At 41.4% G+C, this 20,007-nt stretch overlaps 2 protein-coding genes across 2 annotated transcripts; one reads left to right on the forward strand and one right to left on the reverse strand.

Annotated features, from left to right (window-relative positions):
• The first annotated feature begins 5,491 nt into the window (after positions 1–5,491).
• LOC104613489 (NPL4-like protein B) lies at positions 5,492–14,045 on the forward strand. The gene is made up of 2 exons (XM_010281320.3): positions 5,492–6,650; positions 13,568–14,045. Exons 1-2 carry the CDS (start codon positions 5,670–5,672, stop codon positions 13,820–13,822), a joined length of 1,236 nt encoding a protein of 411 aa, XP_010279622.1. The 5' UTR covers positions 5,492–5,669; the 3' UTR covers positions 13,823–14,045.
• Positions 14,046–15,132: 1,087 nt separating this feature from the next.
• LOC104613483 (beta-glucosidase 12-like) lies at positions 15,133–20,007 on the reverse strand. The gene is made up of 4 exons (XM_010281307.3): positions 17,576–20,007; positions 17,372–17,474; positions 17,129–17,237; positions 15,133–16,975 (listed from the first exon to the last, which is right to left on the reverse strand). The coding sequence occupies exons 1-4, from the start codon at positions 17,810–17,812 to the stop codon at positions 16,843–16,845; spliced, it is 582 nt and encodes a 193-aa protein (XP_010279609.2). The 5' UTR covers positions 17,813–20,007; the 3' UTR covers positions 15,133–16,842.

Here is a 20,007-nt window from a genome sequence, read left to right on the forward strand (position 1 = left end):
TTTTGAAAAGTTTACCTGTTGACCAAAAGACCTTTCATACAACTATATTGCTTCCATCGGATATTGACTTTCAGATGGTTTTGCCCTCGTGAAGAGGTAGCTGTCATCTGCAAGAAAAAGGTGGGATATTACTGGGCATTCCCTGTTTAGCTTCACTCCATAAATTTTCTTCTACAAAACAAGGTGATGAAGGTAAGCAGAAAGTGCTTCAAACACAAAAAGGAACAAATATGGGGACAATGGGTCTCCTTGTCTGAGTCCCCTTTCTGGATAGAAAGGTTTACCAGGTACTCCATTTACAAGAATCTGGTTTGACACTGTTGAAATGCATTCTAGGATCTAACCCATTTGTCCCCAAAGCCCAACTTCTTTAGCACTTTCTCTAAGAAAACCCATTCCACTCTGTCATAAGCCTTGCTCATGTCAAGTTTAATTGCCATCCAGGCCTTTTTTCCCCCTACATATTTTCATGTAGTCAATTATTTCATGGGCAATGAGAATGTTGTCATGAATTTGTCTACTTGGGATGAAATTACTCTAATTCTCACTAATAATTTTTGGAAGAGAGGTTTCAATCTATTGACTAAGATCTTTGCTATTATTTTGTAGCTGGTTGAGGATTTGGGTCCTCAATGAGGAACTAGTCTTTGTCGGGGGCCAAGGATGGATGCTAAATTTTTCCCTAGTGAGGGACAAGGTTAGGGACGGGGATTAATTTAAAAGTCAGAACTAGGAATAAAGAGTATGGCCTTTGCCCCAAATCCATCTGCCATTCCTAAGTATTTGTAGCAAAGTGAAAATTCAGAGGGTCTTTGTGGAAGATGAAAGTTTAAGGGTATCCTATTGTCCATGGTGATTTTGGTAAAAAATGAAAGTTAAGGGGTATAGTAATTAAGAAATGAGGCCTTTATAATTTACCAAAAATGAAAAAGAATAAGAAAAGGGTAAAATACAAAAAATCTCCCCTGAAACTTCTAACAATAATAAAAATAGGGGCAGAGCCAAGGGGGGACCCAAGGGTGCCATGGCCCCCCCTATGGTCCAGAAATCTCCACACATAGTACATTTTTTCATGTTAGTTTCTTTCCTCCCCCACTTTCCACCCAATGGTTGGCATCTTGCCCCCCTATGGCCCATCCATAAGTTTTGGCCCCGTTGTAAAAAAATTCCTGTCTCTGCCCCTGAATAAAAACCTCTCATTTAGTTTCATTTTAACAAATACCTCCTGATGAGGGCGGATTCAGCCCTCTAGTGAAATTGTGACACCTGGCACCTCATGCAAACCAAGTGCAGCCTCTTGACAACTGGGCAGCTCGGCAGAGCTTGCCACAGCTTGCCACTTACAGGCGGCTCGGCATGGCTCGCCATAGGCAGCTTGGCAGAGCTCGCCACAAGCAGCTCAGCATAGCTCGGAGAGCTCGGCATAGCTCTCCCCCAGGCAGCTCGCCACTTGCAAGGTAGCTCGGTACAAGGTAGCTCGCGGAAGAGCAGTTCGGCATATCACAGGAAGATCTCCTACCTAACATCCGTATCTGCCGGATCTGGTGGCAGCGCCCACATCTCTTGCCAGGCGGCATCGTGTCTACCGTCTTTGAAAAGCATGGCACGCCTGACGAGTCTGTACCCTACAGCAGCAGCATGCACTTGCCACCTCAGTCTTGGCAGTAACAGCTAAGGCAATGGTGGTTATGCCTGATGTGATAGGGCACCGCTATATAAGGACTCCGACCCCCAAAGACAAGGGGAAGAGGGTGAAAAATGGAGGTAATCCCTGCTCTCTAGCTCTCTCATTTCTCTTCAAGTTCTCTACAATCAGAGTGCTAACTTAGGCATCGGAGAGTCCCCGCCGGGTAAATACCCCCAAGCCCCCTGGTTCAGTTCTCGCAGGTCCCTCAGCTCCCGCCGCCTACAAAGAGGAGAAAAAGATGGAGTTCTCGCAGGTCCCTCAGCTCCCGCCACCTACAAAGGAGAGAATATCACTTCATGCAGAGGACAGTCAGGTTGCACTACACCAGGGAGCTCCACCATCCTTTGAGTTACAGGCCACCTAGGAGTAGGTCAAATGACAAGTCCACCAAGGTAGCTCACCACCAGGGAGCTCGGCATAGCTCTCCCCAGCTCGACATAGCTCTCCCCCAGGTAGTTCGCCACCAGGGAGTTCCACCGTCCTCTCCTGGGAGCAGGTCAAACGACGAGATACTTAGCCAAAAAAAAATTGATACATCACAAAAAATTGGTACGTGACCAGAAACGGTTACATCACCTCCCTTGAACTTTTTAAAAATTTGTCAAAAACCTCCATTCCATCATTGACTTAGACGGAAAGCATATATAATTATGAAAGTACCCCTGATTATTGTCATTAAAATACCAAAAGTGCCCTCATTTGGCCCATCCAAAAGTGCCCTCAGTTTGGAAGGAATACAAATGTAAATATGTAGAGTGCAAAACCTTGCATTTTATATTATTTTGTTAATATTTGCGCTGTACATATTTCAATGTTGGAATTAGGGAAATGCAAAGAAGCCAAAAAGGAATTGAGCAACTTGGGCAGTAAATAATTTTATCCTTGTGGGCATTGGGTTTCAGCGATCAAAGCTTATTTTCAGGCGAGCAGGACTATGAAAAAACTTTAGTTATTGGGCCCAACAATCTATGCTATTGAGAGAATTTCTAGAAATGCCATGTTACCATGAATGGATAAATTAATAATTACATCTTAATTTATTTTGTTTAAAAACCAAAGCATGGGCGTGAATAGGTGAACTGCCCAGAACGTGCCTAACCCAGAAACTGTCTCAAAAGCCTATGTTGTTGGGCCCAACAGCCAAAGTTAACTCGTCTCTATTTTTTTTTTTTAATGAAATCTGTGATTTACCAAAAAAATCTATAAGTTGATGGATTTATTTTTACATTCACCTACAACATTTGCTATTATTTTGATATACAAGATATAATGGAGACTGTTTGTCGGGACTCGGGAATGACTACAAACACATACAATATATCACCGTCGGTGCAATACAGATCAAAGACAACTTTTACATTTTCGTGCACACAAACAATAGAGTAAAAGACACTCAATTTCTAGCAAAAGCCCGTAGTAGAAGGTATTTTGAAATGTGAGACCCGACCCGTTCAATAATGCTGGTCAAATGACCCAAAATTATACAACCATTTTAAGAGCTTTCAAATTTTTCTATCATCAAACACCAAATGGGTCTTAATCATCATCCTCTAGAACACTCTGACGCCTCTGGATTATCACTTTGGTTCAAGGTTTTTAAAATCGAATTGAACAACGAACCGATTAGGGGTTTGGTTTTTAAGTCAAACGATCTGATCATTTGAATCAAATGGATGGCCTATTTTTGACAAAAAACAAAAAATTGGCCAAACCATTCAATGGTTCAATCATCCGGGTCAGCGATTTGCTAACCAAATCAACGGTTTTTGGAAAAATAATAGTTCTGGGTTAAAACAGAACCAGTCACTTGACTAATTCCCGGTTTTTTCGATCCAACCATCCGGTCCGGTTTTGAAAACCATGCTTTGGTTTTCTTGCTGTTTGATTGTTAATCTGTTCTGGTAATGATATAAGCTTGTCTTCAAACACTTTCACAACTATCTGACCCATTTGAGTAGCTCTCGGTAGAACGTCCTCAACTCCACGTGCCTTCTCAGGCTTCACGAAAAGCAATTCGAGCAAGCCTTTCTTGTGCTTCATATTACAAGATTTGGCTAAGTATCTTGCCGCCTCCTTTCATTTGCTTCTCTTTTGGCTTCTTCCTATGAATTCTGATACTCCAAGTTCTGTTGATTTCCAATGCCATGTTGTGCCATTAACTCTTGCATTCTTCTTTGTCCGGTAGCTTCCAATTTAGGATCAGCCACTGCTTTTTTTCTTCCTTCTCCAATCCCTTGATCTCCTCTTAGCAAGTTGAAACAATCAGAGAGGGATAATGGGATATCACTTGCATAGTGTTTAAGTCAACGTTTTAAAAAATGACCTGGAAACAGAACCATTTTGGCCATCAGATTGATGAGTCAATGGTTCGGTAGCTTGAGTCAATGGATTGTTGACTTTTTTAACGGTTTTTGGCCAAAACCGGGTTTGGGGTAAAACATAACCGATTGCTTAGACAGTTTCCAGGCTGAATGGTCCAACCGTCTGGGTCAATGGTGGTTCAAAAACCTTGGGTTTAAGCCGAGCCGATGGAGTTTAAGGATGAGAGATTGAAAGAGGAGATCCAATGCCACTTTAGGTCTAGAGACATTTTAAAATAGTATGTCAAATAATGGATAAATTCCCATTTAGTACTCTGTACTTTGGGTCTAGTACCACTTTGGTCCCTAAACTTTAAAATACAACAATTCAGTACCCAAACTTTTAAAATGTGCCGATTCGATACTTGTTGTTAACCAACCCATTAAGTGATATATGAAAAGACACAAATGCCTTTCGAGTGTCATCTAATTTTCTTTATCAACCATCTAAACATTAATAAAAAATCAATAATCCCAAATTCTTGCCTCTTCTATTCAAGAAAGTTGGTTGGGGTCATGTCTTAGTTGGTATTAAATAAGAGGCAAGGATTTGGAACTAGTCATCTTTTATCAATGTTTGGATGGTTGATAAAGAGAATTAGATGACACTCGAAGGGCATTTATGTCTTTTCAAATATCACTTAATGAGCTGGTTAACGATAGGTATTAGATTGACACGTTTTGAAAGTTTGGGTATTGAATTGTCCTATTTTAAAGTTTAAGGGACCAAAGTGACACTAGGCCCAAAGTATAGGATAGAATTTTTTCTAAAATAATTTACAAAAGGGTAGAATGGATATTTGGAAAATTTGATGCATCAATTTCCATCTAAGTAGTGATGGAAGGGAGATCTTTGTTAAGATTTTGAAAAGTTCATGAGAGCTACTCGCAAGGTTTTTAAAACCGAACCAATCAGGGGTCCAATTCTTGGGTCGAATGGTCTAACTATTCGAACTGAATGGACGACCCGTTCTGACAAAAAAAATAAATTAAAAATAAAATAAAAACCGGCCAAATGGTTCAAACAGTTCAACTACCCGAATTAGCAGTTTATTGACCCAATCAACAGTTTTTGGGGAAATAACGGTTCTGGGGTAAAACGGTAACCGGTTCTCCATTTCCGATCCGACCGTCCGGTTTTAAAAACCATGGCTATTCGTTAAAATGAAACTAAAGAAAAAAGAAAAAGAAAAAGAAAAAGTAAATTAAAAGCCCATACCGGTAAGTCGGTAACGGCCACGTATCGGTCAAAACAGATAAGCTGTATCAAGGTCTATAATCAGGAGAGTAGGATCTTTTGGTTTATGATTGTAGTATATGTGGGCCCCCTATCATCATGTCTTTCCACGTATAATGAGTCTTGCTCCTAATACTAGTTTGATCGGTTGCCAATTTTTTTTTTTTTCAAAATTTAAATGTAATCTGAACCGTCCACTTCAATTCTATTCCAGCTTGGGCTCTAACATAGTAGTCCTAGTCCCAACTCCTAAGTTCCAATTGCACAGGGAGCAGAAGCTTTAAGCAGAAGCAAAGCCGAAATTGATAAATCCAGAGAGGTTCGGAATTCTCTCTTCCTCGCAACCTCTCTCGCGCTGTAGAAAGTAAAAACAGATCAGGCGAAGATGATGATCAGAGTTCGCAGCAGAGATGGCTTGGAGCGAGTCACCGTCGACAACTCCCATATTACCGTCTCTGGCTTCAAGACCCTAATCGAGAACCAGCTCAGAGTTCCTGTCCCCAACCAGACCCTCTCCACCAACCAGAATTTGCTCCTCGCCAAAACCCTAGACGACCGGAACCGCTTCACTGATATGTCTAACCCCCAATCCCCGATTTCTTCTATCGGAATCTCCCACGGTTCTATTATTTATCTCGCTTACGAGGGCGAACGATCCGTCGCCGGACCGGCCATCCACCAGGCCGGTTCGTTCGGGAAGAAGATGACCATGGACGATCTCATTGCCAAGCAAATGAGGATTACCCGCCAGGAAAATCCGCACTGCGATTCCGTCTCCTTCGACCGGGATGCCGCTAATGCTTTCCAGCATTACGTCAACGAGACACTGGCGTTTGCTGTGAAGCGGGGAGGGTTTATGTACGGTTCGGTGTTGGACGACGGGAAGGTTGAGGTGAATTTCATCTATGAACCGCCGCAGCAGGGGACGGAGGAACATTTGATCTTGTTGAGGGACCCTGATGAGGAGAACCTAGTTGAGGCGATCGCATTGGGGTTGGGAATGCGGAGAGTAGGGTTTATATTCACGCAGACGATCGGTCAGAACAAAAAAGATTATACGATGTCGAATTCGGAGATTTTGCAGGCGGCCGAGCTTCACGGGCAGAGTGGGCTCAAGGAGTGGGTTACGGCTGTAGTTAAATTGGAAGTAAACGAAGATGGTGGTGCAGACGTCCACTTTGAAGCGTTTCAGATGAGTGATATGTGCGTTAGGTTGTTTAAGGAAGGGTGGTTCGAGACGGATTGTGGAGAAGGATTTGATCCCAAGCTCTCTCGGATGAAGAAGGATGTGATGGTCGGAGTAAAGGATACCAAGGAAGTAGACAACGATTTCTTCTTGGTAGTGGTCAAGATTATGGATCATCAGGTACCTTTTCTATCTATCAAAATTTGTTCTTTTACTTTTTGTATATATTTACCAACTCGTGCTCTGTCTTCTATTCTTTGCATTGTTGTTATATTTTGTACTGCAACTGGTTATAATCGTATGTAATAACCATATTGATGGTCGAACATACAACTTACGATCCTATAGATTATCAAATTGAAGAATCCTTTCTACCATTTTTATTTGGCTAAAGGTAAGGTAAAATTTTATTAAATCAGAGATAATAATACAAGGGGGTCCCCCCAAAATTATCTTTTGGGTCAAGACAGCATGGATTTCACGCCATTACAAATTCCAGAAATTCCCAGAACCCAACCTAGCCCCCAATTGGGTGGTCTGAAACCCCTTGACAGCCGAGACCCAAGACAGGAGTTTTCCAAAGACAAAAGCAATAAGATCTTCTGAGTCTTTGCAAGTGTTGCAGAAAATCCTTTTGTTTCTCTCTGTCCATATAGAGCTAATAACAGCAGCCGGAATGGTCTCCCAGATGCTTCTTGCAAGCTTTGACAGTCCCTGCAGCTCCCAGCAATTCAGAAGCTTCTTCACACTGGCATGACCCAGCTAATACCCAGTGCTGAAAGAAAGTGATTCCAGATTTTTGTTGAGACAGAGCAGTGGATACATAGATGGCTGCTGTCTTCTTGATTTTGCCCACATAGCACACAAGTTAATTCCTGGATGTGCATACCTCTTTTAAGCAAATGTGTTTTAGTTAAACATCTGTCTAAAGAAGCAGCTCAAGCTAAAGCTTTAACCTTTGAGGGGTCTACAGAATTCCAAACTTTAGCAGCCAGAAAATCCATTGGACTGAGATTAGACAAATGTCTAACAAAAGATCTGATAGAGAAATGGCCATCCGATCTCCAACTCCATACCCAACTATCCTCCTTAAGCCGATCCAGGGGCTGGAGGGAAATCAGCTCCAGAAGCTCGGTGAAGCTTTCAATCTCTCAGTCTTGAAAATTCCTTCTGAAGGAAGGGTACCAGATCACAGAGCCTTCATTAATTTCATAACAATCCCAAATTATCAAAAAAAAAAAATTTCATAACAATCCCAGATAAATGCATCCTAGGATTCTGCAATCTGGAAAAGCTGTGGGAATTGATCTGAGAGAGTGGATTGCCCACAACAAGGATCCTTCCAAAAAAGCAATCTATCCCCTTTCCCCAGCTTGGGTCTCAATCCTCTGCTAAAGAAAGGAAGAATATCTATGATTTTTTTTCCAAATTGAACAGCCAAAAGAATTGGAATTGTCCACCATTCTTTTCTTTCCATTCCAAACCTCCAGATCCATTTCCCGAGGAGAGCAGTATTGAAATCCCTTACTTTTCTGATACCCAACCCTCCTTTATCTATTGGTAAACACACCTGCTCCCAGCTTACCAAGTGAACTTTCTTCTTATCCTCCCACCCTCTCCACAGAAATTCCCTTGCAACTTCTCAATTCTTTGGGCTATTTTCCCTGGGATAGGAAAAAGAGAAAGATGAAAAGCTGGAAGATTAGTCAGAGAACTTTTCAGAAGTGTAATTCTTCCTCCTAAGGATAAATGCTTAGCCTTCCAAGAAGCCAATTTCTTTTCCAAACGCTCCAGAACTGGTTCCCATATCAAAGCAGTACATTTAGTTCCTAAGGGGAGCCCCAAATACTTAGCTGGTAAGTACCCCACTTGATAAGCTAGCCATTCTGCTAAATGCTCAATATTTTCCACCTTTCCCACCGGGAACAAACTGCTTTTGTTCCATTTTACCTTCAAACCTGATACTACTTTAAACCAACTGAGCACCTTGGCCAAAATCTCCATTTGATCCTCCTTTGCTTCTACAAAACATAGGGTATCATCTGCAAATTGTAAGACTTGCACCCTTTCCCCACCTGGAATCACCTCAAATCCTTTCCATAGGTCCTCCTCCCCCACTTGATGTAGCGCAATCCGGTCGGTCCTAGCTGTCAACGACCTTGCCTCTGACTGGAGCAACAGGTGCCTGAAACGGGGAAGAAGGCGAGGAGTCTCCGGGGAGGAACCCGGTGAGAGTGCTCCGAAGCTCAAGTTAGTATTTCCTCAAAGGCAAGATCCAAACCAGATAGCGCAAAGTTATCACGTACCTCTATTCTCGGGGGGAAGAGGGCCTTCTATAACCACTTCGCGCACTCACTCCCAAGCTTCTGTCAGGTCGGGTATCATTACCTCTGCACTTCTGCCAGTTCGGGTGTCGTCACCTCTGCACTTCTGCCAGTTCGGGTGCTGTCACCTCTGTTGGGGCAAGCAACCGCCACTGCTCTCTTTGTTGGAGCTGTCTCTGTAACTGGAGGTGGTGGTGGCAGGTGGTCGTTGAAGTGCGGCTGTCAAGCGTCAAATCTCAAGTCAGTCTGGTGCGCCACCTCAGGATACGGACTCTGGTGTTAGGTACGGTGGTTCAGTTCGGTGGCCAGGAGACGAAGTGCCGGAGTGGTGCACGAGGTAAAGTCTTGAGTTCGGATAGGAGTGTGGCCCGAACTGCCCTGGGGTGGGCCAGTTTGGGTTGTGGCCCTTTGTGCTCCTCGCAAGGGGAGAGTTCGGGCTTCTTTTGGGGAGCTCGGGTCATAGGTCCCTCTCGGGGGAGCTCGGGATTCCTCTTCTTGGAGCTCGCGCCTTGAGCACTGCCGTGTCGAGCTGTCGTTCCTGCCAGGTCACCCTTGGCTGCTTCCACGTGTCGGGTGGTCAAGAGGTCGGGCCAAATTTACCTCCATCACCACTGATTGTCCATTAACCAGAATAGAAAATTTAGGAGAGGTAATACAGACTTGTATCCAATTCCTCCATTTCTGATCAAAATTCATCATCTCTAGAACAAAATCCAAGCATCTCCAATTAACATTGTCATAAGCCTTTTTCCAAATCCAGCTTATAGATCACACCTGTAGAACCCTCTCTTTGCTTAGAATCAATTAATTCATTTGCTACCAGACACTATCCAGCATTTGGCACCCTGGTGCAAACGCAAACTGATTTTGAGAAATCACATAAGCAAGGAGCTTTTTCATTCTCTCAGCTAAGACTTTGGCCAGGATTTTGTAGAAACTACTTAGTAAACTTATTGGTCTGAAGTCCTTAGTTGCTCCTTCAATTTTCGGGATCAAAGTGATGAATGTGGCATTCAGACTCCTTTCAAGAGGTGCATTCCTATGAAAATCTTGGAAAAACTGCATCACAACAGCCTTTATCACATCCCAACAGCTTATCACATCACAACAGCCTTAATCTTGGTGAGCCCATCTGGACTTGGGGATTTCTCTATCTCCAAGTTTTTTATTACTTGCCAGATTTCTTTTTCCAAGAAAGGAACCTCTAACAGACTCTTCTGCACTTCAGAGATTTTTTTTTTTGAAATTTGATCCCATAGGCAACGGTCTTCTTTTCCATTTTTCTTTAAATAAACCTGAGAAGAAATCAATTACCAATTTCTTTATCCCCAGCCCAGTTTCTTCACTTACCCTCTCAAACTCTAGCCTTTCAATTATGTTTACTCTAAATCTTGCCTTTGCCATCTTATGAAGAAAACTGGAGTTTTTATCCCCAGCCTTAAGCCATTTCACCTTTGCCCTTTGCCTCCACTTCAACTCACCTCTATAGGCCAGTTTTATCCAAATGTAGTTTTGATTCCTGCCTCTTAATCTTTTCTATCTGAGAGAAGGGGCCCTTCTCTTCAGCTAAATCAATTTCTTTAACAACCTCTGGACAACTTTTCTTTTCTGCCTCTGATTTCCTCCACCTCTCTTTCTTCCAGGTTTTCATTGCCCCAATTAAAGCTCCCAATTTCTTGGCTAAATAAGAACTTGTTCCCTATACCTGAGTATTCATCCAAGTAGTTTTTAAGAAGGGGAGGAAGCCTTCTTCCTCAAAAGTCAAACCAGGCATGTTCCAACTTAAATGGATATTTTCTATAACCAAATACACCACACCTGAGCTGAATAGGAGAATGATCCGATACTGGTCTAGGCAAAGCCTCCTGGATTAAATTCTGGAACAGCAATTCCTATTCCGTGTTTACCAGAAATCTGTCCAACTTAACCAACGCTGGAGATTCTTGGTTGTTCGTCCAAGTGAACTGAGCCCCAAACAGTGGTAAATCCAATAGATCGTGCTGGTTGACAAAATCAGCAAACCTCCTCATTTCCCTTACCCCTCTTCTGCCCCCATTTCTCTCTAAAAATCTTGTGACATTAAAGTCACCTCCCAAGTCCCAACACCCATGATAGGGTGGAAGCACCTTTTGCCTCAACCAGATCCTCCCAAAGTCTACTTTCTCTCCGCTTCTGAGGGACCATAAACATTAGTGAATAAGCTCCTTACCCCTCTGTCCATTTCTAACACCACCAACACTGAAAAAGCCCCAACATGATAGTCAATCAACTTGCACCTTGACCGATTCCACATTGTTATCAGCCCCCCCACCATTCCTCTTGCTGGTTTACTTAACCACCTAACTTCCCCTTGGCCCCAAATGCTTCTAATTACTTCTGCTTCCACCACTTCCAACTGCGATTCCTGAAGGAACACCATATCAGAATCCCATCTTTTCAAAAAATCGCACACAACCATTCTTCTCTCCGACCCCAAGCCCCTCACATTCCAAGATAAAATTTTCAGTTCCATAATCCTAATAACGCAAAGAACCCCCTAAACCCCTGCCCTTTCCTTTCCTCCTAACCTTTCCCCCCCTTCCCTTACTGCACCCTCCCCTTTGCCTGCCCTATCATTTAAACCCCAAGACAGATGAAGTATTTCCATGTTTTTCTTCATCAAATTCCCCCTTTTTTGCATTCATTCTTCCTCTCTCAAACATAACTCTTTTCTCTATCAACTCCAAAAATTTAATGGTTTCTTCTTCCATTCCTGCTTTCAAAAAATCCCAGAAATTTTCCCAGTCCCAACAATTTTGAATTTACCCCACGAGGAGGTTGGTCCCATCTCCTTTTCACCCTCTACTCCTTCCTCCCCTTTTGAATTCCCTTCATCCACCTCCTTTCCCACCCTCTTTTGTCCCTTCCTTCCCCTTTGAACATTACATACCTGTTTATCAAAGTTTTCAGCCGGAGGTAGCATTGGCAGTGTGATCATCTCCCTTTCTTCGACTATTTCCAATGGGGTAATCTCCTCTGGTTCGGACTCTTCTGATGATAGATCTTTCTCTGTTTCCACCAATCCTCCCCATCCCTCTCCCAAAGGTCGCCTAGGCATTGAACACTCAGCTATACTGGTAAGATGGACATCTGCACGAAGCTGTTTGTTTCCCCCCAACCCTGGCTCCCCCTCTTTCCCGAGTTCTACTTGACCTTTCTCCCTGCCGGGAGTAGCCGCCTTCGTCCTGCTTGTCCCTTCTGAGTTCCAATCCCCCAATGCCCTTCTCACCACTAGTCCTGTCTGAAATTGGGTAGGCATAGGTTGCTTGCAATTTCCTCTTGGGTCGCCCGAGCCCCACAAACCCGCGCCGCTATTCCCATTGCTCCCCTCCGGGTCAAATTCCTTTGGCCCGCCATCTTGACCCTGCCTGAATCCTTTCCTCCCTTCTGCTTGTGGGTCTCTCACCTTCTGACCCCCAATATTTGGGTCCCTTTCCAACTCCTTCAAACACTCCAAAATAGCTTTTTTTTTTTTTTTTCTTTTTAATTCCTCTCTTGGGATGTCCATCTTAGACTAGGTTTCGCTTGAATTTTATGTACTGGGATCCATGGTTCAAAGTTTCAATCACCTTTGTGTAGGTAGGGTGTATTGGTACTTCAATCCATGTGCCTTTTATTTTTTTAGTTTATTTTTCAAATTTCTGCTTTAGGAATACTTTGGTATATATAAAAAAATTGGTCCTGAAAACACCTATAAACAGGTGTATCGGGTACCCAAAGATACGATATGTATGCCCAGTTTGGGGCATCGGGCATATTGTATCAATACTTACAACTTTGCTGGGATCCTTGTATGATCTTTGGTTTAATTTTTGTTTTGTTATTACTCCTTTTTTATATCTTCTTAAATATAATTGCATTTCAAACAAGTTGTCATACTTGGGTTGGACCAGACAGTCAGAACCTTCAAACCATGAACAGCCATCCAAAACGTTTTTTGGCATGCCCTGTTATTAGAAAGGTTGACCTGGTCAAACTTACCCCTATACATGTTTAATACGCGCTACGACCTATAATATGTATTTTCTTTAAGCTTATGTTGATGTCTGGAAGTACTTACTATTTTTGCATTTTTGTTTGAATCCATTAAATGGTCAAACCAGACAGTCAGACCCTTAAATATTCATAAAAAAACAGTCAGATCCTTGAACCCATGACCTAGTGACTAAAACCATTTAACATCCAAACCAACTATTTGCAGCATTGATTATAAGTTGTTTCTAAGAGAAACTAGCCAGACCACCTGGACTAAGTGGTCTCTCTAGTTGAGGTGTAAGTTGGGTACGCAATTTAGAGAATTTACACAATATAGGGCCTCAGGGCCCATTTAAAATTTTAACAAATGCTCAACCCAAACTCATAAAAAAAAGCTCAACCCGAGCTCGCCCAAGTTGCACCCCTATCTCTAGTTCTTATTTAAGGCCCTGTTGGGAGGGCTTAAGCTTTGGTTGAGCTGCTCTAGCTAAACTACTTTGAAGATGCCATTGAAAGAAGCTCCAAGAGAGAGCAAAGTGGCTGAAAAATAGTCAGCTTGGCCTTTCTGGACTTTTCATCAAACATTGCTTATAGCTTGCTGGATGGGCCCCACCTTGCAAAGTCAAACAGAAGTGTGAAAGCCCTCCCAAATGGGCACTAGATTTATTATTTATGATTGCAGTAATTAAGATCTTGTCCTATGCTTTGCACTCTCAATTGGGGAAAGATCAATCTAACATAAATTTGATGCTGGTGCAGGGGCCACTTTCATCGGCCTTTCCGATTGAAAACAGGAATACCCCAGTGACAATGAAGGCACTGAAGAATCACCTGGATCGGGCAAAGAGTCTTCCATTTGTGAAGCGAATATCTGATTTTCATTTGCTGCTTTTGCTGGCTAGGTTTTTGGACATAAATTCAGATGTTCCTGCATTAGCAGAGTGCGTGCAGTCACAAACAACAGTTCCAGAAGGCTACCAACTTCTAATCGAGTCTATGGCCAGCGCTTCTTGATGTCGACTGCATTGTCTGGCGGGTTGGATGAGTACGGCACGGCTGAACTGAATATGTTGGCACGAAGCCATCCGCATTTGCATTCTGGCACCTTTGGATGCCATCGAAAATTGGTTGGTTGCTTCTGAAAGTTGTTTCATTATATAAGTTAAACCAAAGGTTATAATGTAAAAGTTTGGATGTTTTTATTTTATAAAAAACGAAAAAAATGTCAGTTACGATAGCTGTAGTGTTGTACTGTTGTAGGCCTGTAGCCTAATATGGCCTGAAATTGAGTTAAGAGGCATGAAACAGGTCGGATCTGTGGGTTTGATCCATATCTAAATATGGGAAACGGGTCAGCACGTGGGCTTGGTTGAATTTGAATTGAATTAGATCTCATTTGAGTGATTCATAGCTTCATACAATCCGTTTATCCACTTGGGCTTATTGAACTTTGGTGCCCAAAGTTGGATTGGCATGCGATGCAGCAAAGCTTCTAACTAACAGCTTTTTTATACCAGAGGCAAAGAGGGGTAATCCGTAATTTTAATTCACGGTAAGGCTGTATTTGACATTACCTAGTGTTCATAGGGGCATTTTAATTGCGAAAAAGAGACAAGTCATTAAAATAAGGAATGGCACCTGCATTGCAGAAATAATAATAAAATAAAATAAATTATGCAGAAATAATAATAAAATAAAAGAAATGATAATGTAAATTAATTGTGTTGCATGCAGATGCAGTCTTGGTGTATGTTGTTAAAAGAGTTCAATAACATAAATAGTCCAACAAGTAAAGAAATGATTCAAAAACATAAATAGTCCAAGAAGTGAAGAAGCCATTCAAAAACAATAGTTCAACCATGAAGATTCCGGTCCCTGCAGGGAACCCATCCCGTCCGAGGACAAATTTTATCCCAACAACAGGGACTGGAGATGGGAATAGGGTTAATTTCAAAATTGGGGGCGGGGATCGGGGACGCAGACAAAATTTTAGTTTTTAAGCCAATTTTATATTAAATGAATCAATTCTGCTGTTAAATAAGACAAAGGTTTCTAACCGATAAGAGTAACTTTTCACCCTTAATATCATTAAACGGAATGCTGCTCTCAGAATGTCAGCTTTAAGGCAACTTTTTGAAAGAAATATCACATAGGGGCACTAGTGTATCCACCGTATGACACTCTTGGCATTTATGTCCTCTCGACTATTCTCAAAAGAAATTAGGAAATCTGTTCTATTCCGTTCGTTCAATAATAAAAAAAGGTGTTTCTCTCTCTCGATCATGGCTGAGAATTGGATCGCCATGACCCAGAACTGTCAATGGGTCAACGGCTCCAACCTGTCCGGACGAACATAATAGGTTCATGTTAACTTCTGTACAAGATTTACTGATTCTTAGCATCTCCATATTTGGAACTGTAGTGGCAACATATTGTAGGAAACTCTAATCCAAATGAAGATACTGAGAGAAAACTCAAAGAAGTTGCAGCTCTAATTAAACGACGAAGCCAGAAAAATATATGTTATTGATGGCAAATTCAATGTAGCCCCCAAGGGAGACGAGTTCGTGGATATAATGGTGAAGCAAGGCTGCTTCATATTGCAAGTGGCCTTGTGCACCCTCTGTGGTTTAGCATCGTTTGTTTACCCTTAGGATATAAATCTGGGCGAAGATTGGGACAAGAAAAGGATCACTAACTGGGTCTGTCCATGTTTTCCATCAGTATCAATTTCCCCTCTTGATCCTCTACAAGTTGATGGAGCAAAGCTTCTTCCAAGCGGTGTTGAGTAGGGGAAAATGGAAGGGACCCCATGACTTGGCGAGGATGGTGTTGTATGACAGTCTGGTGAAGCCCACGCTTGATCTCCATGGAAGAAGAGCAATTACATTTCTTGTCTTCTTCCATTGCAAGAAGAGTGGTTTGGCAGAAGAAGTGTCAACTGCCAACCCTTCTCCATGCTCTTTGGTTTACTCTGACTGGGCCTGACTTGAGTGGTAGTGTTGTCAAAGAAGACGACAGTTGTCCACCTTCCGCAGCACGACGGAGTTGGGAGAAGCTGGAATTAGCTTCGGAAACAACAAGAGGATGGGGATTAGAGGGATACAAATTCAAGACAAAATGGTTGAAATTTGATGCTTATCTCTGCCTCCGTTCATCTCCGTTGGACCCAATTCAAAGACGCTGCTTGAGAGCTTGATTGATTTCAAAGGGAGTTGTATCAGGATAGAAGCGGTGGTGAGGTTCGTGCATATCTGAAGTTCATGAGTGAGCTGGTTCGTAGTCATGAAGATGCCAAGGTCCTTACTATACATGGGATCATTGATGTCGATACTGCAAGTGTTGAAAGTTTGCACAATACCTCGGTGCATTTACTCTTGCCGGAGGTAGTAAACGAACGACCAGAGTCTCAGTGTTGTAAGTGATGAGATTCGTAGTTATGTGAAGCCCAGCAAATGGGATAAGATTGTGAATCTCATCGTTATCACTCTACTTCTCACATTGGTGCAAATGGGATACTGCTGTAGGCTATCATCACCCAAAGAAATAATCGAAATCGGTTGCAGAGAATTCAGCCTTTACTTGCTACAATTCCTTTTTTTTTTCCTTGTTGTTTGATATCTTCGTGCTGTTTGTAGGGACTCTAGTATAAAGAGCTAACTTCTGATCTCTATTAGCAACAAAAAGATGAACGGGGTTCCAGATGAAGAACAAGGCTACGATAGGGTTTATTCCGATTTTGGAGAGAGTGTGTTACAATTTTAGTTGATTTCTTTAGGAAGAAGATGAATGGATTTTCAAAAGTCTCAGTCGATTACGAAGAAGAGACGACAAAGAGATTTCTTTGGGTTTTCCGTACATTTTGCAGAAAAAGAGAAAAGGAAATGATTATAAACGAGGGCAATTTTATCATAAAAATATTAGATAAAGGATAACTTTTGGGACCTAATATTAATAAAAATAATAATTTAAAAAAATTTTTAGAAATAAATTAATTTTTTAAAAATAATATCAATTGAAGACAAAATCACTATTCATCTTCTTCTTACAATCTGTTTATCAGCATCGCCGCCCGCCACCGCCTCCGGCAACGTTGCCGGAGATGAGCGGCGGCGGAAATTGTCCAAAAGGGACCATGTAAAGTATCCCTTCACCTTCACACTCTCCCTGCATTCCAAAAAAACAACATTCATTCACTTCAATCTTTTACATTAATGTTTTCCCAGTACCCATCAATCTGTTGTAATTTTAATGCAAGGATGAAATGGAAGGGGAAAAGAAAACACACAGAAAGAACGAAATAATATTATTCCAACTCACTGGATGGCTCTTTGAAAGAAATAGAAATGACGACAATGATAATCTATTCTCAAGTCATCTCTCAGGGCTTCCTCCAACGTCAATGTACCGTTGTCTATCTCTGAAACTCCTGATAAACAAATTAATTGAAGAAAATAATATATATCAGCAGCTTCTCCACTTGTGACCATCAACATTTCATGATATATGGGAAAATTAATTACAAAAAGAAACAGATCAACTATACGTGATCGATTAGCTCACCATTCTCTATAATATAAATGGTTTGATCATTGTATCGTGCCTTTACATAGAGCAACATGTCTTGAATTCCTCTTGGGTATACATAAAGCCAATCCGAACCAGACTGTAAATTAATCAAACACATAAGTCATAAACTGCTAATTAATCCATTTATTTAATAGAATGAATTGATTGATCGATTAGTTGCTGATATAAAACCAATACCTTTGGACCAATGGGGACACCATTCCGTTGCGATGTCAAAGTCACTCGAGAATCTGTAAGGTAGCTTGTGGGAACAGAGTTGGAGGTGGAAGCGTTGGCTGCATAAGCGGCAGAGTAGTAATTTAATCCCAGGAAATCGAACGATCCCTTCACTGCAATGGACTGGTCTTGTGAGAATTTTGGCAACCGATTTCCCACGAGAGATCGCATGTTGTCTGGATAGTCGCCACTCGCCATAGGTCAATGGGTTGGTGTACCTGTTATCAAAAATCATATTCTCTTCCGACACCGCCGCCGCCTCTGCCTCCGCCCACCTCCGGCAACGTTGTCGGAGGCGGAGGTGGCGGCGAGCGGCGTTGGTGAACACATTGCAAGAAGAAGATGGTGAACATTGATTTTGCCCTTAATTGATATTATTTTTGAAATTTTTTTAAGAATAAAATGTAAAAACCTCTCCTGAAGTTTCTGACAATCATAAAAATCTTTCTTATAGTTTTACTTTAGTAAAAACCTCCCCTAGACTTTTAAAGAGTTTGATAAAAACCTCCCTTCCATCAATGTCTAAGACGGAAAACACTAAACGGAAGAATCATTTTTTCTAAATACCTAATTTACCCTTTTACAAATTAGTTGCATCTATTTTTAGTCTTTTACTGAAATAATACCCTTGCTGACATATTATACTCTTTCCTCTCCCGTCGACCTCTTTACCCCTGAACTCCACCATTTGAAGAATAGGAACACAACATTCATTTCACCAATCCAAACCCATTATTCAGCTCTCTTTTCTTCTCCTCCCTCCTCATCGTCTCTACACAACACACCAAATTGTCATCGGAACCTCTTTGTGGGGGTGGTTTGGTGTTGTATTCCAACGCATGAAATTAATCCAGCTCTCTCTTTTAAACCATGAGAACAAGAAATTAATCCAGCCGTATTCCAACTGAATAGAACATGGAATCCGATGAATCTTTGATTAAGATTTGAGGGACCATACACTGCTATACTGGAAAAGCGGAGGTTGTAGGTTAACCAACAGTTGTCCTACAAACTGCAATGAAGATTGAAGAATGATCATAACTCATAACATAACATGGCCTCTCTCTTTCTCTCTCTTCGTTTGACGTTTGAATATGACCAACGATCATCACCATCGATCTAAGTGTAAACTTGATGGTCTATCTTCTTCTTTAGATGACACTTGGTTGGGAATGGCGACCACCGTGGCTCCAACGGTGGTGTTATATTCGCAGTGGAGATTCAGGCTGTATGGAGGCGGTTCGATGTTGTGTAGGGACAATGATGAGGGAGGAGAAGAAGAGAGAGATAAATAATGGGTTTGGATTGGTGAAATCAATGTTGTGTCCCTCCTCTTCGGACAATAGAGTTCTCTGCTGACATGCATAAAGTATGGTAATGTAGGGACTGGTCTGTTGCTGCTCAAAAACCATGATCTTGATATGTTCCTTCTTTACAATTCCGGCCTGAATGAGGAATGTCAACACATTTTTCTATTGATCACCTTGAAGTTGAATAACTTGGCCTAGCTTTGGGTCCTGGACAATAGTACCATTGCAACAAAATTCCTTCTTCAGATCCTTGAGTATTTTGAAGTAATTGAATTCCTCCCTCAAACCTTGCACTGTTAGGATTTTCCAACCATTTCTCTGTTATATACGCACATGCACATACTCCTTTGCCCCAACACCCGAGTCCTCAGCATTTGCCTCTATAAAGGGATGGAAGGCTGTAGGAATCTGAATGTCGTGTGCAGACATGAACCTTGGACGTTGAAAGTGGAGGACTACAAATGGAGTTTCAAAGGTATGGCCAGTTGAAGAAGAAAGAGATCGACGGGAGAGGAAAAGGGGATAACATGCTGATTGGGGTAAAATAGGTATTTAGAAAAATGATTAATCGATTTAACGTTTTTTGTCTTGGTCATTGACGGAAGGGAGGTTTTCGTCAAATTCTTTAAAAATCTAGGGGAGGTTTTACTAAAGTGAAATTATAAGGGAGGTTTTTATGATTGTCAGAAACTTCAGGGGAGGTTTTTGTATTTTACCCTTTTTTAATAATATTATTTTTATTGATATTAGAGCCCAAAAGTTACCCTTATATGCAATTATCCCAAAAAAAAATATTGCATTTCTAGAAATTAATGTAGAGAGATTGGGTTATAGAAAAATAAATAAATTAGGCTACTTCCTTTTCTGAAAATTAAGGTAAATTATTTCTGAAACTAAGGTAGAGAGAGTAGGCTATTAAAAAATAAATAAATCTTTATGTCTGAAAATTAAGACAGGTTTTTTAATTTTTTTTGGGTAAGTTATTTCTAAAATTAAGTTAGAGAGAAAGTAGGTTATAAAAAAAATAAATAAATCTACATCTCTGAAAAAGGTAAAATTAAATTAAGGAAAAGTTTTTTTTTT

The sequence above is a fragment of the Nelumbo nucifera genome, chromosome 4 (genome assembly GCF_055504915.1).
Source record: "Nelumbo nucifera cultivar China Antique chromosome 4, China Antique-T2T, whole genome shotgun sequence".
Lineage (NCBI taxonomy): Eukaryota > Viridiplantae > Streptophyta > Magnoliopsida > Proteales > Nelumbonaceae > Nelumbo > Nelumbo nucifera.

Coding starts and splice junctions, on each gene's coding strand:
- LOC104613489 (XM_010281320.3), top strand. CDS start 5,670: ATGATGATCAGAGTTCGCAGCAGAGATGGCTTGGAGCGAGTCACCGTC. Junction 6,651..13,567: donor TCAAGATTATGGATCATCAG/GTACCTTTTCTA, acceptor ATGCTGGTGCAG/GGGCCACTTTCATCGGCCTT.
- LOC104613483 (XM_010281307.3), bottom strand. CDS start 17,812: ATGGCGAGTGGCGACTATCCAGACAACATGCGATCTCTCGTGGGAAAT. Junction 17,475..17,575: donor GTGTCCCCATTGGTCCAAAG/GTATTGGTTTTA, acceptor ATTAATTTACAG/TCTGGTTCGGATTGGCTTTA. Junction 16,976..17,128: donor TTCTTTCAAAGAGCCATCCA/GTGAGTTGGAAT, acceptor TTTGGAATGCAG/GGAGAGTGTGAAGGTGAAGG.